General features: G+C 38.0%; 1 protein-coding gene across 6 annotated transcripts in view; it reads right to left on the bottom strand.

Annotated features, from left to right (window-relative positions):
• Mast2 (microtubule associated serine/threonine kinase 2) overlaps positions 1-20,100 on the bottom strand; it is a 120,351-nt gene that overhangs the window by 57,228 nt on the left and 43,023 nt on the right. For all 6 annotated transcript variants that reach the window (XM_057783551.1, XM_057783552.1, XM_057783554.1 and 3 more), the window contains one exon: positions 13,258-13,289. In XM_057783551.1, the coding sequence (XP_057639534.1) occupies positions 13,258-13,289 (32 nt within the window). The remainder of the gene's footprint in view (positions 1-13,257; positions 13,290-20,100) is intronic.

The following is a 20,100-nucleotide window of genomic DNA, read 5'->3' as shown; positions in this document are numbered from 1 at the left end:
CTTTATGAGACCAGAAGCAACTGCCAATAACCAAATCAATTCGTTGCAGGCTTCCTTACCTCCACTGCAGTGTACAGCTGGAACAGGGACTGCAGGGGCTGCTGTGGGCTTGAGGGTTCAAGAAAAAGACAAGAGGAGAAGTAGCCAGCACACAATCAGCACTAAATGGGACTTTAGCCAGGGAGAAGACTGGAGCCGATGAGGGTGAGAACATATGCTGACTTACATCGGCTCCTCGGCAAAGAGTAGAGATTCTGACAGGGTATCATAGTAAAAACAAAAGCAAAAACAGGGTCAGTGTTAATTTCTCCAGCAAAAAGATTCATATTCAAAGTGAATTAAGTTTAAGCAAGAGGCTTAAGAAAAGTAAGTGGTTAAAAATCATTTGCAAATATTGTACATCAGTACCAATGTTGGCAAACAGCACATAGACTAAAACCTAACCCACACAAGGTACCTGTTACAATCTCAGTGCTTGGAAGGCTGATACAGGAAAATCATGAATTTAAAGCCAATCTGGACTACAAAGCAAGCTACTGTCCCGAACAGTAAAATAAATTATAAGCATACCTAAATTTCGACAAATGCAACCTATTTTCCCTTCATATGTAAGCTATAATTTATTAGGCCCGATAATAAACTACTCTATGTTAGTTATCCTGCAAAATAATGCTAAGTTTTTAAACCTTTCTTCTTGAGCCATTCTCATTAAGTTGCTCAAGCTGGTCTCTACCTTGTAGTGTTCTTGAGTCTCCCATAGAGCTAGAATTATAAGAACCCATCACCATACTTAGCAGTCTTAAATCTTATCACATAATGAGAGGTTTAGCTATCTTAACGACTATGTTATCAGGATTATAAAAAAATCTGTAAAAACCTAATCTCATTTTCATTTTGTTCCTAATTACTACTCTGCAAATTAATTATACAATGGGCTATAGTCTACAAAGGATTGTTTGGGGGGAAAAAAAACATGCTTTTAATCCCAACATAGGGGAAGCTGAGGCAGGTGATCTCTGTGAGTTTGAGGCTAGCCTGGACTACTGAGTAAATTCTAGGAAGCCAGGGCTATGCAGAAAATTCCTATGTAAGAGAGAGAGAGAGAGAGGGAGGGAGGGAGGGAGGGAGGGAGGAAGGAAGGGAGGGAGGGAGAAGGGTTAATAAATTACTTATTAGCTCCTTCATCAGGGCCATTTTTCAAATTTACCTCTAAAACAGATACAAGACTCCCAATACAGTGCACTAGTTCAAAAATCTTAGTTGTTGAGCACTTATATTTTGGAAAGTTTACAAACGCCATTTAAAACTCATGCTCATCAAACAAGTCATATTTACTTTAATTACTAATTCAGTTGATTGATTACGTTTCTTTTTGTGATCTTTTTACTCTAGTCTCAGTCTGGTAAATCCTGTTTTGGTATTTTGTTGTTGTTGTTTTCTTCTTCAAAGTATATGAAAATATTTGAATACTTGGAATTCATGAGTGCTATTTTCTAGGAACTAGTGAATTAGTAATTCAATCGATGAACATGCTAAGGTTCTCAACCCACAAAAAGTCACTGTGAGCACCATATGCAGGAAGAAAGTGTGCTCCTTCCACTCTGGGATTTAAGGCATAGCTCAAGACATACTGAGGAGACATGGGCACTAGGATTCTTTCCTTGTCCACGATTTAATCAACAATTAAAAATTTGGTAAATCAGGTTTATTTACCAAATAAACTTGAGGAGATCTTGAGGAAACCACCCTGAAAATAGAACCCTCTTCCTCATTTCACAGCTATGTAATCTTCACCTAATAGTTTCTGTCTTAGGCAAAGGAGAAAGAGAATTTAAAAGATCTGCAAGGGAGGCCTGCAGTTAGGAACTGACAGGCCAAGGGCAGAAATGTATCCCTCCACACCACAAGGCAAAGGAGGAATGCTTTTCATCCACCCCCTCTTTTTTTCTCATATTCTTAAGCCTTTTACTTTCATCTTTGACAATAGCTTTAAAAACTTGCTTTCAAGGCAAAGGGAAAACTAGGTTTACTGTTCACCCAGCTGCCCCAAGCACCTAGGCACACCTAAAATTACATCTGAATTGAAAACACCACAGGTCCCTATAAATGACCATTCTTTTGACCTTGAATGGACAAAGTCAGCTCCACCCTCTTCCTAACAGACATTTCCAAGGCAGAGTCTTCATCCAAGTAAATGAAGTTACTTGGCATTAGTTACTTTTCTTACATCTGCCTGTTTTGAGTCAGAGACCCCAACCTCCTTACTGAATCCGCAGGCACGGTGCTCCCAGTCTCTCTCTCCTCCGTTTCATCATTCTCCTGACTACTCAAGATCTGCCTCTCACGCTGGAATCTCAGCAGACACTTCTCTCACATAAGGGGCGTTTTAGCCAGTGAAAACACAGAAAGATTCCCAAACTCATGGGTAACATTAAGGCATTTTTCTCAAAAAACAAACAAAAAAAAGTAATCAGCATGGCAGTCAGAATCCCCTCACAAAAACTAAGAGCCCAAGAAAGGGAAAAGTTCCAGATCTTAAATGAATCAGCTGTCCTCTGATCTTCCTGACATCATTCACACTCAGCCTGCAGCAAATCAGAGACCCAGAGAGCACCTTGTTCTCTCATAGTCACAAGCACCCTCCCCCACAAATCAGCTGTACCCTCAGACTTGGCAGCAACAAAGGCTCTGGCAGAAATTATACATACCAACTTGAAAACTCGCACTGTGTCAGAAATACTATTAACCCAGGAGCCGTGAGGCAAGATACAAACAGCTGTTGCAAGGAGCGGGGGATTGGATGAAAGCCTCTTACAGATCCCAAATTGGTAAATTAATAGGCTAAGAATAGATATTTCTGCAACATTATTCATTCTCAAACCCAGACCTGGTGGAAGATAAGAGGACTTTAATTTTAAGACTCCAAGCACAGTTATTCAAATTCTAAAACTGACCAATTTAAATAACCTACATCCATAAAATTTTGGCATCAATTTTATTTAATTTCCATTATTCTCTTATCACTTCAATAACCTGTGGTGAGAAATGTAGTAAGAAAAGCTAAGAAAGTAAGCCCAGAGGAGCCAGGCATGGTATACCTAGCCCTGGGAAGTGGAGGCAGAAAGATCAGATTCATGGTCATCTTTACCTACACAGCAAAATAAGACGTGCTTCAATAGCAAGCTCAGAAACTAATGCAATTTGATCCAATAGCCATCATAGAAACCATTTACATAGCCGGGCGATGGTGGCGCACGCCTTTAATCCCAGCACTCGGGAGGCAGAGGCAGGCGGATCTCTGTGAGTTCGAGACCAGCCTGGTCTACAGAGCTAGTTCCAGGACAGGCTCCAAAGCCACAGAGAAACCCTGTCTCGAAAAACCAAAAAAAAAAAAAAAAAAAACAACAACAAAAAAAAACCATTTGCATGAAAGACATGTAAGACTTTCATGTAAACTAATTAAGTTTAGTTTTCCATCTGTAAAATGAAGATAATTAAGGTAGCCAATATAGATGAATAATATGTAAAACAGAAAAGTGCACAGCAGAGAGAAAGAACTGTGGAGATGTTGGCTATTATACATCTTTCTATTTTAAAGGAGAGGCATCTAAGTATTAGTAAATCACCTGAGAAAAACAGCCTAACCTGTAAAAAGATAAGCAATCAAAAAAAACTCTAAGTAAGAGGTATGTATCATCCCTTGCTGCAGAACACCAGTGAACTGTGACAGGCTCTTAACTATCTACACAGCATAGTATCATCAACTGTTTTCAACTCCTAGCACCCACAAGGCAGCTCCCAAACTGTCTGTAACTCCCGTTGCAGTGGATCTGATCTGACACCCTCATACAAATCTGAAGACAAAACACCAATGCACATAAAATAAAAATAAAGGTAAAAAAAAAAAACAGTAATTGTAGAATGGGTTCACTAGGGTCCGTGGAAGAAAACACAGGGCACATCAAGGATGATTTTAGCCTTTCCAGCTGCTGAACTCACCTTCCCTTTGCCAAGGGCCTTTGTTATTGTTCTCTACCTTACACCTTTAGCAAGTTGATTTCCATATCCCCAAAACATCCTAACTAAGCTTCCAAAAGGGACAATGCCAAACGCAAATTTTCTGCTAAGTTTTGCATAAGCTTTGTTGTCTAGGGAAATTCTTAGACAAGATGCACATACGTTAAACAAAAGATGCTTAAGACAAAGGACAGATTAAGACTACATGCTAACATCAGGAGCCAGTTCTGCAGTTCTCCCTACAAGTAATTATATACACATATACACATATATATGTATATATATATATATATATATATATGAAAAATCAATATTAACTAAAACAGAAGCGCCTTTCCCCAGAGATGCTCAAGACCACACCTACCTACAGGGTATTTAAACAGGTCTTTCCTCTTAAGGAAAGACCATGTGGTTCTCTGGTTCCCCCCACCCCCATCTACTCTCTGGGATCGTGAAGAACTTCCAGGAATATTTTACTTTTAAACCTGGACTTTTAGCCAGGCGGTGGTGGCGCACACCTTTAATCCCAGCACTTGGGAGGCAGAGGCAGGCGGATCTCTGTGAGTTCGAGGCCAGCCTGGTCTACAAGAGCTAGTTCCGGGACGGGCACCAAAGCTACAGAGAAACTCTGTCTCGAAAAACCAAAAAAAAAAAAAAAAAAAAACCTGGACTTTTAACTCTCCACCAGACTAGATCAACCACTGGCCCAGTAAGTTGCCAGTTCCAAGTCATTACCTGAGAGGCTCAGGGCCTTTGTGTTTGTGTGTGTGTGTGGGGGGGGGGGGGGGGGTACCTTGCTAAAGACATGGTCATACCAGTACCCCGACACATAACCAGAGCAAAAGCTGCCTCTCTGTTCCGTGGGATCCCTTCTATACATGTCCTGCTCAAGGATACATCCCACACACACTGTCATAATTATAATTATGCTGGTCTGCCTGTCACCTGGGTACCCTGACCCTTTAAAAGACAAGCTTCGCTCATTCCCAGTCTCCCCCTTCCCACTGAGGCAAGCTGGTCCTGCGCCTCTTCTCTATTTCTCTCTCTCTGTCCATTCTTTTTCTGAAGAGGCAACCCCATATTGCCTTACCTTTATACCCTCCGAATGCCCACTAAATACTCTACACCCAAGCTCTCTCCACATGGCATATCTTGTCTGTCTCCCATCCAACGTGTCCTTTCCCGCACCCAGAGCAAAACATGCCAGGGTCACTGGCACCATAAATCTATCATTGGTTTGGTTTGGTGGGTCAGTGGAAAAACCTTATATTGGGGTATGGACTTTTTGTTTTTGTTTTTTTGTTTTGTTTTAAAATTATTAATATTTTTCATTTTCAATATTTTTGTTTTGGTTTTGTTTTTTTCCGAGACAGGGTTTCTCTGTAGCTTTGGAGCCTGTCCTGAAACTAGCTCTTATAGACCTGGTTGGCCTTGAACTCAGAGATCTTCCTGTCTCTGCTGAAATTCAAGGCGTGTGCCACCACTGCCCGGCACGGAAATCTTTCAGGTAGGTTAAAACCTAAGTATAAGTACTTCCCAGGCAATACCCATACTCATAGAAGTCCTATAAAATATGTATTATTAATATTTTCATTATTTCAAACAACAATCCAAATCCAAACAAGAGAATAAGCCATATTAGTAAGGTCAAAATCAACCTCTTCTCAATTCTTGTGATTAGTTAACTTATTATGAATTTTATTAGCCCAAAATATCCCTATCTTCAGCCATATTGCTGAACCAAAACACTCTTGACACTAGAAATAATGGTAGAAATTTCTGAGGTATACTATTCAGTAAGTGTCTGAAAACAATAGCAAATGGATTTTTCTCTAGACTACTTTGCAATAATAACCACAAAAATCGACACATGAAATTTCTTAAAAAATACTGAAGATGAGCTGGGCGGTGGTGGCACGCACCTTTAACCCCAGCACTTGGGAGGCAGAGGCAGGTGGATCTTTGCGAGTTTGTAGCCAGCCTGGTCTACAAGAGTTAGCTAGTTCCAGGACAGGCTTCAAAACTACAGAGAAACCCTGTCTCAGAAAAAAAAAAATACATTGAAAATGAAAAATATTAATAATTAATAATTTTAAGAATATGAAGTCCTATTTTACGTCCTTTATCTAACATCAAAGAAGATACCACTTTTACCTCCAGAGGTTAATACATTACCATACAGAATAGACGAGTGGCAGTGGCGCACGCCTTTAATCCCAGCACTTGGGAGGCAGAGGCAGGCGGATCTCTGTGAGTTCGAGGCCAGCCTGGTCTACAAGAGCTAGTTCCAGGACAGTATCCAAAGCCACAGAGAAATCCTGTCTCGAAAAACCAAAAAACCAAAACAAACAAACAAACAAACAAAAACCCCACATTACCAGACAGAATAAGTTTATTGGCATCAAAGTGCATGTATTAATATCCCTGTGTCTTTGCCAGCATTGGGAGGGCCTAACACTTGGCTGGACTAACCACAGGCCTCAATAGAAGGTAGTACAGCAAATGAAATGTCAAACTTTGCCTATTCATCCACAGAAATATTTGTGGTCTGTGTTATCACACAAGTTAGGTGGAAGGAAAAGGCCTGTGAGATACATAATTTATTTTATAGATCTGCTACATTCTATAAACACAAACTAAGCTCCTTAAAAAAAATGAAGCTAGGGGCTGAAGAGATGGCTCAGTGGTTTAGAGCAGTTGACTACTCTTCCAGAGGTCCTGAGTTCAATTCCCAGCAACCACATGGTGGCTCACAACTATCTGTAATGAGATCATATTCCTTCTTCTGGTGTATATATAAAGTACATGCATAAATAATTTTTTAAAAAAATGACATTTTAGGTTTGTTTCCTCTGTAATAATTATATTCATCACATTTTATAAATCAGATACATCACTATCTCCAGGAAAAGCTATTATATAAACACTGCCCTCAATTCTTGGCTTGGTTTTATTGTTTTGTTTTTCCCTTTTTCTTTCGATGTTTTGTGTGTGTGTGCGGGGTTGTTTGTTTGTTTCAACACATGTTTTCTCTACGTAGTCCTGACTATCCTGAAACTTGTCCTATAGATCAAGGTGACCTTAAACTCAGAGATTCACCTACCTCTGCCTCCTAAGTGCTAGGATTAAATGTAGGTGCCACTACTACCCAGGTGTTTCAACTTTATACAGCATTAACAACTTAATTCATCTGTTAACTGTATCCTCTTAATGGATTTTTACTAGAATATTCACATTTGAAAGTTGACAGTAAAATAGCCATAATTATTTCAAATCTGTTATCTACACAGACCCTCTTTCACAGTGATGCCTCTTTGAAAGCTAAAGAATAAATTAGTAGCCAGTCTGTTCTTATCTCAGCACATGGCAAAGGAGTCAGCAGGTATTTGAAACTATTGACATGTCAAAGAATAGAGTCTTTGGCACAGGCTTCGGGTAGTATCACTAGGACAACTGGAGAACTTCCAGACCATTCCAGTGGACTGAGTCAGAATTTCCAGAACTCTTTTTAGTACAGAGCAGACTGCTAACATTTGAACCAGTAAAATGAAAATTAATATACAGGACTGAATAAGTTGAAAAGGAAAGACTGCAGTTACTTGTTAGAAATATTCATTTAACATTTATTTTCTAATATATAAAAGAAGCCTATTATCTTTCTCCTCAGGCTATTTATAACCCTTCAGTTTGTAGCCTCTACTCCTGTGTATGAAACACAAATAAATCACTTCTCATTCTCTTTGGCCCTCCTCCAACAAGGAGACTTGCTAAGTCTCATCACTTTTTAAAGCAATATAGTTATCTCAATAGGAATAATAAATGCCTACTTTTTTTTTTTTTTTTTTTTGGTTTTTCGAGACAGGGTTTCTCTGTAGCTTTGGTCCCTGTCCCGGAACTAGCTCTTGTATACCAGGCTGGCCTCGAACTCCCAGAGATTCTCCTGCCTCTGCCTCCTGAGTGCTGGGATTAAAGGTGTGCACCACCACTGCCGGGCTTGCCTCCTCTTTTTTAACACTAGATTATAACTAAAAAAAGTTTTGCAACTGAGCATTTGCCTATAATGTCCATAATTAAAATGCCTATAATATATTTGAAAATGATATTAATTCAATCAGGTTTAACAAGACACTTTTAAGAAGTACAGATAATTTTGTATGGCAGTTAAAATCCTTTCTTCCCTGGAAAACTGGCCTGGTATTTAGCTTATAGGATCAAATCTAATGGAAAATATTAAAGATCTATTCCTGAAATGCCCATGGTTTGTAAGATATCTGAGAACTTGAAAGAAGGTGAAACCACCAATTCAATGGAGAATTTCTCAGATGTGGCTTCCTAACCTCAAAGTACAAATAATGAAAATAATGAAAACTTTCAAATTTTCATGAGATTTTTTTGAAGTAAAAACTTTACTTATATTCATTTATGTGCATGTGCTTTATTTTTCTACCTGCATACATGTGCATGCACGTGCCCTCGGAGGCCAGAAGAGTGTCAGGTCCTCTGAAAGTGCAGATACAAGTAGTGGTGAACCACCTGCTGTGGGCGCTGGGAACCTGAGTCTTCTGCTAGAGCAGCCAGTTCTCTTAAGGACTAAGCCATCTACCCAGCCAAACAATCTGAGATTTATTAAGATTTAAAACAAACTTTTAAAAGGACTATGGTAAATTACACCATCCTGCTAATCTATAAAAGGCCTAAATCTATCAGCAATCACCCTAGCCATGGGTGTCTCTGTGTGTATAAGAATCAGGATTTTAGCTTCTGTAAAGCAAAGGACAAGGTCAACAAGACAAAACGACAGCCTACAGAATGGGAAAAGATCTTCACTAGTCCCACATCAGACAGAGGTCTGAGCTCCAAAATATACAAAGAACTCAAGAAATTGGACACAAAAAGAACACATAATCCAATAAAAAAAAATAGAGTACAGACCTAAACAGAGAACTCTCAACAGAGGAATCTAAAATGGCTGAAAGACACTTAAATGTTCAACATCCTTAGTCACCAGAGAAATGCAAATCAAAACAACTCTGAGATTCCGTCTTATACCTGTAAGAATGGCCAAGATCAAAAACACTGATGACAACTTATGCTGGAGAGGTTGTGGGGAAAAGGGAACACTTCTGCATTGCTGGTGGGATGCAAACTGGTACAGCCCCTTTGGATGTCAGTGTGGCAATTTCTCAGAAAATTAGGAAACAACCTTCCTCAAGACCCTGTAATACCACTTTGGGTACATATCAAAAGCATGCTCAATCAAGCCACAAGGACATGTGCTCAACCATGTTCATAGCAGCTTTGTTTGTCATAGCCAGAACCTGGAAACAACCCAAATGCCCCTCAACCGAAGAATGGACAAGGAAAGGGTGGTGGTACATTTACACAATGGAGTACTACACAGCAGAAAATATAACAACAGCTTGAATTTTGGAGGAAAATGGATGGAGCTAGAAAACATTATTTTGAATGAGGTAACCCAGACACAGAAAGACAATTATCACATGTACTCACTCATAAGTGGTTTTTAAACATAAAGCAAAGAAAATCAGCCTACAAATCACAATCCCAGAGAACTTAGACAACAATGAGGACACTAAGAGAGACATACTTAGGTCTAATCTACATGGGAAGTAGAAAAAGACAAGATCTTCTGAGTAAATTGGAAGTATGGGGACTTTGGAGAAGGGTTGAAGGAGAGGGGAAAGGCAGGGAGGGGAGCAGAGAAAAATGTAGAGCTCAATAAAAATCAATTAAAGAAAAGAAATGGGCTAATTTAAAATATAAGAGCTAGCCGGGCGGTGGTGGCGCACGCCTTTAATCCCAGCACTTGGGAGGCAGAGGCAGGCGAATCTCTGTGAGTTCGAGACCAGCCTGGTCTACAAGAGCTAGTTCCAGGACAGGCTCCAAAGCCACAGAGAAACCCTGTCTTGAAAAACCAAAAAAAAAAAATAAATAAATAAAATAAAATATAAGAGCTAGCTAGAAACATGCCTGAACCAAACAGTGTTGTAATTAATATAGTTTTGTGTAATTATTTGAGTCGGATGGCCAGAAAACAAAAGAACAGTCTCTGTCAACCCTTTCTGGCACTTCATAATCATGTTGCATGTACTACATACATGCAGGCAAAATACTTAGATACATAAAATAAAGTCTTTAAAAAGAAATACAGCCTTGAGACAGAACTTATCTAAACTTAACCCAAGATGCTTAATAACAATTTTAAAAATTACACATCTCAGAACAAAATCATAATTAATGAAGCAACGTTACATACTATTAAGTGATCCTTAGAAAGGAAAAGCAAGTGTCATTACCTTCTTTTCAAAGATAGGGAACAAAGATTTAGTAAAAAGGAAATGATCTGTCTAAGTTTACAAAGTCTCTTCTGTGATACAGTCAAGACTGAATCCCAGTTCTGAATCATAGCCAGAATTCCTTTAAATTAAGCTTTAATGAGTTTTTATAACAAAGTTTTTTCTAAAAATTGAGGAAACAACTTAATCACAAGGGTATTAACACAAGTAAAATACTTAAATAGTAGTAACAAAATTACCTGTTTCATACTTTAAAAGAAACAAGTGGATGGGGGACAATGGGGGTAAGCAACAGATAGGGACAGACTAAGCATGCTCGCTCACATCACCTACAGGTGGCAAAAAGAAGTCCTTGAAATAGCCCAAGAAGGTGAATAAGGAAGACAAGGTTTTCAAGTGGAAACAAAGAGGAGCAGAAGACATTTGAGGAGCTAAATGCCAAGGTCATGGGAAAGGATCCCTAGGTCACAAATAGAATTAAGAAATCTGGCAAAAAGTAAGTTGTTCCTGTGACGGTGACTCTCTTCCACTCCTATTTAAACATAAGCATTCTCTGCCACTAACATCTTTTACCACCTACAGGTAGAATGTAGGGTTGCCATAGAGCCTGTTTTACATTAATAAACTTTTGCTTAAAAAAAAAAAAAAAAAATCAGCCAGACGGTGGTGGCGCACACCTTTAGTCCCAGCACTCGGGAGGCAGAGGCAGGCAGATCTCCGCGAGTTGAAGGCCAGCCTGGTCTACAAGAGCTAGTTCCAGGACAGGCTCCAAAGCTATCGAGAAACATTGCCTCAATAAACAAACAAACAAATAAATAATCACAAAGTAGCTATTTTCTATAGTTTTCATTTCAGCTACTACCACCTCAGCTGTGAATTAAAAGCAAATTCAATATGGAATTCTGCCATAGCCTGGACTGAAACAGATCTTTGTTGTACTGTGACTTCTATATCACCTTGAATTAAACCAATTCATTAAAAAGGCAAGCGGAAAGGCATATGGTGTGTCTGTGTAGGGAGGGAGGGAGGGAGGGAGAGAGGGAGGGAGGGAGGGATTTTATTTTATTGAGACAGGGTTCTCTATAGCTTTGGAGCTTGTCCTGGAACTACCTCTTGTAGATCAGGCTGGCCTCGAACTCACAGAGATCCGCCTGCCTCTGCCTCCCTAAAGCTGGGATTAAAGGCATTTGCCACCACCGCCAGGAAAGACAGCAACTTTTAAAGGTCAGCAAACAATTCAAAAGGTAAAGAAAGGCATTTGCCATAGACTCTGATAACCTGAGTTCAAGCCTCAGAATCCACATGATGTAGAGAATGGGTTCCTGCTAGTTGTCTTCTGATTGTACATGTCATAGCATAAGCAGATTCATCCACAAATACACCAAATCTCTTTTGTATACTTAAAAACAAGCAATACCATGTTTCCATGAGAAGAAGTTTCAAAGCCATTGTTTATCATAGTTCTATTTCTTTAATAGTTACCAAAATTGTTTGTGTACATGTGTGTGCTCTCACGGGTGTGTATGTATAGGCATGCATGTTTGTGTAAATGTGAACCACATGTCACAATATGTGTCGAGATAAAGAGGGCAACTTCCAGTTTTTAACAATGCCTCTTTGTTGTTTATTACTGTACATGATCAGCTAGCCAGTCCTTATTTTTCTAGAAATTCTCTTACCTTCACCTCCCATCTCCCCAGAAGAGCACTGATATAGACAGACAGACAGACAGACAGACGATAGATTGATGGTAGATAGATAGATAGATAGATAGATAGATAGACAGACAGACAGACAGACAGACAGACAGACAGACATCTGTACCAATCCCAGTTTTAGGTGGATTTGGGGGATTTGACACCAGGTTTTCATGCTTGTACAGCAAACACACTGTCCACTAAGACATATCCTCAGCCTGGTGTTTTTGAAATTTTGACCCTTACTCAATTATAGTGAATGTTGGTATGAGTGTAAATTACATAAAGTTGAAACAAATAACAAATGATGAGCCTTAGCACAGAAATTCTAATTCAGTAAATTCACATTCTACCTTTCCTTCCTCTGTATCACCAGAGGGGGAACTTCATGCATGAGCCTCGTCCAAGCTAAGCATACATTCTACTGCCACTGAGTTAGTTCTCCAAAATCCAAATTGTGCTTTTAAATACACATTCCAGATTCTAATTAGCCAAATCAGCAATGAATCACCAAAAATTCTTACAAAAAAAGTACCAAACGAAACACAAAAAATTAAAATCTAAGGACAAAAACAACTTTCCAATTTCCACTAACCATAAACACAGAATAAAATAAAGAGAATGAGAACCTGCTTTAATCTACTCTCTTAATGTGGCAACCTTTACTCCAACTTTTCAGAAGAACCATTCCCTTCATCACAGTCAAGTTGTGGAATATGGACACAAAGAATTTCAGATTTAACACCCCAAAATCAGAATATAATTGGCATGGATACGTGACAGCATTTCTATCAAATTGTTATGTAAAATTTGGGCCAGAGAAGGGAATGTGGAACAAGGAGATTATTGAAGAAAAGTCTCTGGCCTAATGAGAAACATAAGCAGAAAACAAAAATAATTTTTTAAGTGGAAATAAATGTTTTGCCTGCATATATGTCTATTACTACACGTATACCTGAGTGTGCCTGTTGCCCATGGAGCTCAGAAGAGGGCATCAGATCCATTGGAACTGGAGTTATGGATGGCTCTAAGTCACCATATGAGTGCTGGGAACTAAGCACAGGTCCTCTGCTCTAAACCAGTCAGCCATCTATCTTTCCAGCACTCAGAAAACAAGACTCTTGAATGGGATTTCTACAATAAATATTAACAATATGTTCTTAAGACAGTTCCCAATCAGGAGATCATCATAGACAAAATCATAATGCCAAGGGCCATCTACTTACAAGCTGCCTCTCCTTGGAAGGCTCAATTCCTTCTGAAAAACAAAACACAATAAAACAAGTTAGACAAAAAGGCATCCATTTGAATCCTGTGAAGCTGCCTCAATGGTCTAAGAAATATATAGCATTATCTTTTTTTTTTTTTTTTTTTTGGTTTTTCGAGACAGGGTTTCTCTGTGGTTTTGGAGTCTGTCCTGGAACTAGCTCTTGTAGACCAGGCTGGTCTCGAACTCACAGAGATCCGCTAGCATTATCTTAATAACAGCACACTTAAATGTTTCTATGCGGTAGTCTTTTCCTTTGCCTCTAAAATTTGATGAAAGTTGGGTGTGGTGGTGCAAACCTTTAACCTCAGCACTCAGAAGGCTGAGACATGCAGATCTCTAAGTTTCAATCAAATCTGATTTATATACTTATTTCTAAGACAGCCAGGGATACACAAGGTTATGATCGTTAACTTATCCATATCAGAAATATTCCTTTATTACCAATATGTTTTACGTTCAGAAGAGATTTTACTGTTATGCTAAAATACAAATAGCAATAGATGACAACAATATATAACACACAAACGTGAGCTTAAAAATTTCAAAGGCGCCGGGCACTGGTGGTGCACGCCCCAGCACTCAGGAGGCAGAGGCAGGCAGATCTCTGTAAGTTCGAGGCCAGCCTGATCTACAAGAGCTAGTTCCAGGACAGGCTCCAAAGCCACAGAGAAACCCTGTCTCGAAAAACAAACAAACAAACAAAATCTCAAAGGCTCTCTGTTTCAACTTAATTGCTAATGCTTAAAATGTGCTGCTCTGAAAGTGTACATTAAATAATTTGATTGTTAAAATCTATCTTTATTAGATAAAACACACCAACTTTCTTCTTTTTATTACTCATTTCCTATACATTACATTCTTTGAAAATGTTATAATTATTTATTTTATCTCTTAATTACTATCAATTACCATATTCTTTCGTTTTTGTAATTTTTCATATTAATTGTTTTCAAAAAAGCTTTAGCAAAAAGTTTATATAATAGGCACAAAAACTATAAAAATTAATAAAATGATAACAGTCAATATGAGCTCTTCATTCTTTCCTCTTAAAAGGAAAATCTCATAGATTATAATGTTCCTACTAAATGCAATCACCCTCCTAGTGTGGATTCTAGAACTCTTTGTACCAGTCTTTAATTGGTGATGAATTACAAAGGATTCATATCATTAGCATCAAGAATATAAAACAAGCCGGGCGGGGTGGTGCACGCCTTTAATCCCAGCACTCGGGAGGCAGGGTCAGGTGGATCTCTGTGAGTTCGAGGCCAGCCTGGTCTACAAGAGCTAGTTCCAGGACAGGAACCAAAAGCTACGGAGAAACCCTGTCTCGAAAAATCAAAAAAAAAATAATATATATATATATAATATATATATATATATAAAACAAGAGAGTAATATGCTTTAAAATATTTTAGTCAAACATTATAATACATAGAATACAAAACAAAAGATGATTATAAAACTAAAGAGATAGTTTAGTAAAGTACTAAAGCATGAGAACCTAACTTCCCCAGGGACAATATAAAAAGCCAGATGATTAATAATTTATTATTAAAAGATCTGGTTATCTCAGCCTCAGTACTATAGACAGATCTCAGGGGCTTGCTGGTCTGCCAGCTTTATCTAGGGGAGTCCCAGTTCCCAGTGAGAGAACCTACCCCCAAAACAAGGTAGATTATTCTGAGAAGTGACACCATGTTGATGCTCACTCTCATCCACATATGAAACCACATACATCTAACTCAAAACATGTAAGGTAAAAACTATGTGTCTGTAATACATAAACAGACACCTATATTAAGGATAATTCTAGTTAAGGTTTTATATACTCCCTTAGAGTAAGATCTGGGACTCCTATAACTTGCTTTCAATGTTTAAAGTCCCAGTTCTTCCCAGTCCTCTTTTATAAAAATCCTCCCTAAAACTCAAGTTTTCTCCAATAAAGTTTAACTGGGTATATAAACCATACTCTAGGGCAGACCCCATGCCCAGGAGTAGTCAGCCAACACAAAACTCCATACTTTTTTTGTCTTACTGTTTTCTGCTTTGATTCTCCAGTTTGCTTTTTTTGTTGTTGTTTTTTGTTTTGTTTTGTTTTTTGTTTTTGAGAGAGAAAATGAGAACATGAGGTTGCCTGGGTAGGGAAAGGGAGAATCTGGAAGAAACTAGAGAAAGGGAAAGAATATGATTAAAATATATTACATTAAAAATGTTTAAATAAAAAATTAAACTATTAAAAAAAAATTCCTCCCTACCCCCTGCAAGTCCAAGAATGGGTAAGTGGCATATCACGAAACTATTTCCTCACCTTGAATTTTACTTTTGATTTCAAGTAGGATCTCATTAAATTGTCCCTGCTAAACTTGAACCCACTCTGTAACATAGGCAGGCTTCAGATTTGCAATCCTCTGCCTCAATCTTCAAAATAGCTAGATTATAGACTTGAGTCATTAGAGGTAACTAGAACTATCTAGAACTATACTTTGTTATATTTGTTTTGTTTTTGTTTTTGGAAACAGGGTTTCTTTGTGTAGCTTTGGAGGCTGTCCTGGAACTTGCTCTGTAGACCAGAGCTAGGCTCAACCTCAGAGATCCACCTGCCCCTGCCTCACGAGTGCTAGGATTAAAGATGTGCGCCACCACTGCCCAGCTTCAAATTTAAAAGATTCTTTACAGAAAAGAGAGCAAAGGAACAACCTGTCCTTTACTCACATTATGCAAATGGGAGAAAATATTCATAATATGTATATTTGACAGAGTTACTATCCAGAGTACATAATGAACTCAACAACAAAACACCAAATGTTATTGGAATCTGAATTAAAATGAATACCACTTGAAAAAGATATGATAGTTGCTTTTGTCAACTTGATACAATCCAGCATTACATAGAAACTGAATCTCAATGAAGAACTGTCTAAATCAAGTTGACCTGTGGGAATGTCTGTGGAGAATTTTCTTGAGCCCATCAATCAATATTGGAAGAGTCAGCTCTCTCTGGTCTGTATCATTCCCTGAGTTTGGGTCCTGGACTATATAACAGTCAAAAAGTGAGCTAAGTAAAAACTACAGGTGTAGATGTAACTAACTTTTAAATTCCTGCCACTCTGGCTTCCCAGACATTATTAAATATCTTGGAACTGTTACCTAAAATAAATCCTTTCTTCCTGAAGTTGCTTTTGGTCCTGGTATTTTATCACAGCAGAATAAAACTAAAACAGAAGTCTTACAAATGGACAACAAGTGCATGAGAAACTGCAATATTATTATCAGAGGCAAATAAAAACCATACTCTAGTTAATACATTACAAAAAAGATAATAGTTGCTAGAAAGGATATAGAGAAAGGTGAACACTTATATACTGTTCACCTGAAAATATATTAATACAGCCACTAGAAAACACTATGACGTTCCCTCTAAAAAAATAATTAAAAAAAAACTACCACATGATCCAGCAATCCCATTTCTAGGTACATAGTATCCAAAAGATACAAAATCAGTATGTCAAAAAGGTATCTGCAGTCTGGCGAGAATGGCTTCAGCTGGTAAAAGCACAAGCCCAATTACATAATTTCAATTCTGGAACTCATATAATAACCAAGATATACATCAAACCTAAGTATCAGTAAATAGAAAAGGAACAAAAAAGCAACTGCCTAGAACGAAAATCGAAAAACTGTAAAGAGATAATATACACAAACACACATATTGATACATGTATGGATGTATAAATCCTTGTATTACATCTATAACCCAGATGGTACAGATACTTTTCTGTATTTGCTTTATTGCATATTTTACCATGTACCTATCTATTTTTAATACATCCTACAGTAGATTGTAGACTTCTATATCCATCAAAAGTAATTCATAAGCAAAACATTCAGTAAGTGCCCATAATTCTGTGTCGTGGCAATATACTAATAGAAAACTGAACAAATGTTAAGTGTGTCAATCAGTAACTTTGATCAAAGCACACACTTTGACGACTAAAATTTCTATTAAAACCCAGAACAAGCTTATCAAATTAGAAAGTTATATCAAGCCCACTCTAGGTAAATAAACCTCCCAGCATTCCCCTGTTCAAAGAAAACACTATTTTTACTATATTTTTTTCTGCCTGCTTGAACATTCTGTATAAATAGAACTACAAAACACCTCCTTTCTCTATAGGACCTTACTATATAAAGCCCAGTCTGGCCTTGACCACATCATCCTCACACCTCAGCTTCTCAATATATGAGTTTTTTTTTTTTATGTAGGTCTTTGTTTTTCACTTAGCACAATATATCTAAAATTCATCTATGGTGCTGCATATAATAGTAACAGATTATAATGCTTTCTCTTACTGATAAGACATTTGAGTTATTTCCAGTTTGGGACTGCTTAACAAGTATTTTCATAAATTATGCTTTGTTTGTCTTAAGAAAATACCTATGAATGTGGAATATGTGAGGTTTTCATACGAGATTAGAAGTATTTTTAAAGAGACTGTATCATATAATACTCTCAATAACAATATGAGTATTAAATCCTCCACATCCTAGCTAAAATCTGTTATACTTAAATTAATAACGTAGGATTCTTGGTGGTAAAATATTTTATATTCAAGCCAATATATTATATAGTCCATTACACTTTTCCTACTCAATTACATATAAAATAGTGTCTAATTGTGGCTTTAATTTGCATTTTCCTGATGGCTGATGGTGCACATGTAAAGTATACATGTAAAAGTACACATATAAAAATACCTTAAAAATCTGTCATGTCTGTAGTGATATTTTCTTTGTGTTTTAACAAATAAAGCTTGACTGAAGATAAGAGTGGAGAGCTAAATCACTGAAGGCCAGGGAGTGGTGGCACACATCTTTAATCCCAGGTGTTGGGAGACAGAGGCAGAGGGATCTCTGTTAGTTCAAGAACATCCTGGGCTACACATAACTGAATCTGTCTAAAAGAGAAACAGAGCTCACACAAAGGTGATCCCACACCTTTATTCTCAGCACTAGGGTGGTGGAGACAGGAGTGATATGGCTGGGTGGAGGGAGGAATATAAGACAGGAGGAGACAGGAGCTCAGTGAAGTCTGAGGATGCAGTCTGAAGCAGTCAGTCAGAGGACATGATCACCCTTTTGGTCCGAGGATTTGGTAGAAGGAAAAGGTCTCTCTAGTGGCTGGTTGCACTGCTTCTCTGATCTCTCAGATTTCACCCCATAATATATGACTCTGGATTTTTATTAAGAATAATTAGAATTTGTGCTACACATGTTTCCTCCACTTTAAACCATGACTGCCCTTTGTTTCTCAGCCATCCACACTCAATCACACAAAAACTTTATTAATTACAACAGTTTGGCTGATGGTTCAGGTGTATTTCTAGCTAGCTCTTACATCTTAAATTAACCCATTTCTATTATTTTATATTTTACCATGAGGATCATGGTCCGTTACCTCCATCTAGCTTCTTGGGCAGCAACATGGCACCTGCATGACCCCACCTTCTTTCCTACTAATCTCTGCTTGGATATCCTGCCTAACTATATTCTGTCCTGCCAAAGCAGCTTCTTATTAACCAATGGCAAGAAAACATATTCACAGCATACAGAGGGGAATCCCACATCACCTCCCCACTTCCAAGACATGGTTTCTCTGTATAACAGTCCTACCTATTTTGGCATTTGCTTTGTAGACTAGGTTAGCTTTGAACTCACAGAGATCTGCCAGCCCTTGCCTCCTGAGTACTGGAATTAAAAGTGTGCTTCATCATTGCCCAGACTGTCTCCTTTTCTTGGGTAGTAGATACAAGTCCTTTGTCATATGTCTTCCCATTATATTGTGAATCTAAGATTATTAATTCAGTCTTTATACCAGAATTCTAATATAACTGTCTCTTGAATGCCATCACAGCTTTCCCTAAAAGTGTGCTGTACTAACCTCCTAGGTGTTTCTCAATTCAATCAAGTGGTAATTAAGATTGAACATCATATAGTCAGGCATTGTGAGCGTCACATACTTGTAAGCCCAGCACTCAGGAAATTGCAGCAGGAAGAATACAAATTTGAAGCTGTTCTGGACTACATAGAAGATTCAAGGCTGGATTAGACAACAAAACAAGGTTAGGAAAAGAAAAAAGAAGAAAGATGAAAAGGATTTTTTGTTTTGTTTTGTTTTTCAAGACAGAGATCCGCCTGCCTCTGCCTCCCGAGTGTTGGGATTAAAGGCATGCACCACCACCGCTCGGCTCATAAAAAACTTTTATTAAATTAATAAAGCTTCCCTCTACTATTACTTTGCTGAAAAATGTTTATTATTTTAGAGATAAGAATTATTTGTAGTCCACAACTGGCTTGACATTCTGTTGCTCTAGTCCCCTAAGTACTGAGATTTTAGGATTGTACCATATACAGCTTCTTTTTTTTTTTTTCATATACAGCTTTTGAAAGCATTTGGAGGAAAAGACTTTGGGAAACAATGAGGTTCTACAAGTACCTAAAGAAAATCATAAGAATACTATAAAATGCCTATAAATATACTTTTGTCTCAGTCAAACTTTGTGAAGAACTAAGTGATCAGTTTAAGACAGTCGTAGGAGTGTTGCAGGGATGCGTCCTCTCACCACTGCTCTTTAATATATTCCTGAAATTAAAAATAGCAACAGCGCTGGAGGATGAGGAGATAGGCATGCAGATAGGTGGTGTGCAAATCAATAACTTATGTTTCACCAATGATATACTTGCTGAAAATCCAAATGAGCTGCAGGTTATGGTAAATAGCGTGGGAAGTAAGTGAAAACCT

This window comes from Chionomys nivalis, chromosome 11, assembly GCF_950005125.1.
Source record: "Chionomys nivalis chromosome 11, mChiNiv1.1, whole genome shotgun sequence".
Lineage (NCBI taxonomy): Eukaryota > Metazoa > Chordata > Mammalia > Rodentia > Cricetidae > Chionomys > Chionomys nivalis.
This window is presented reverse-complemented; position numbering and strand designations above follow the sequence as displayed.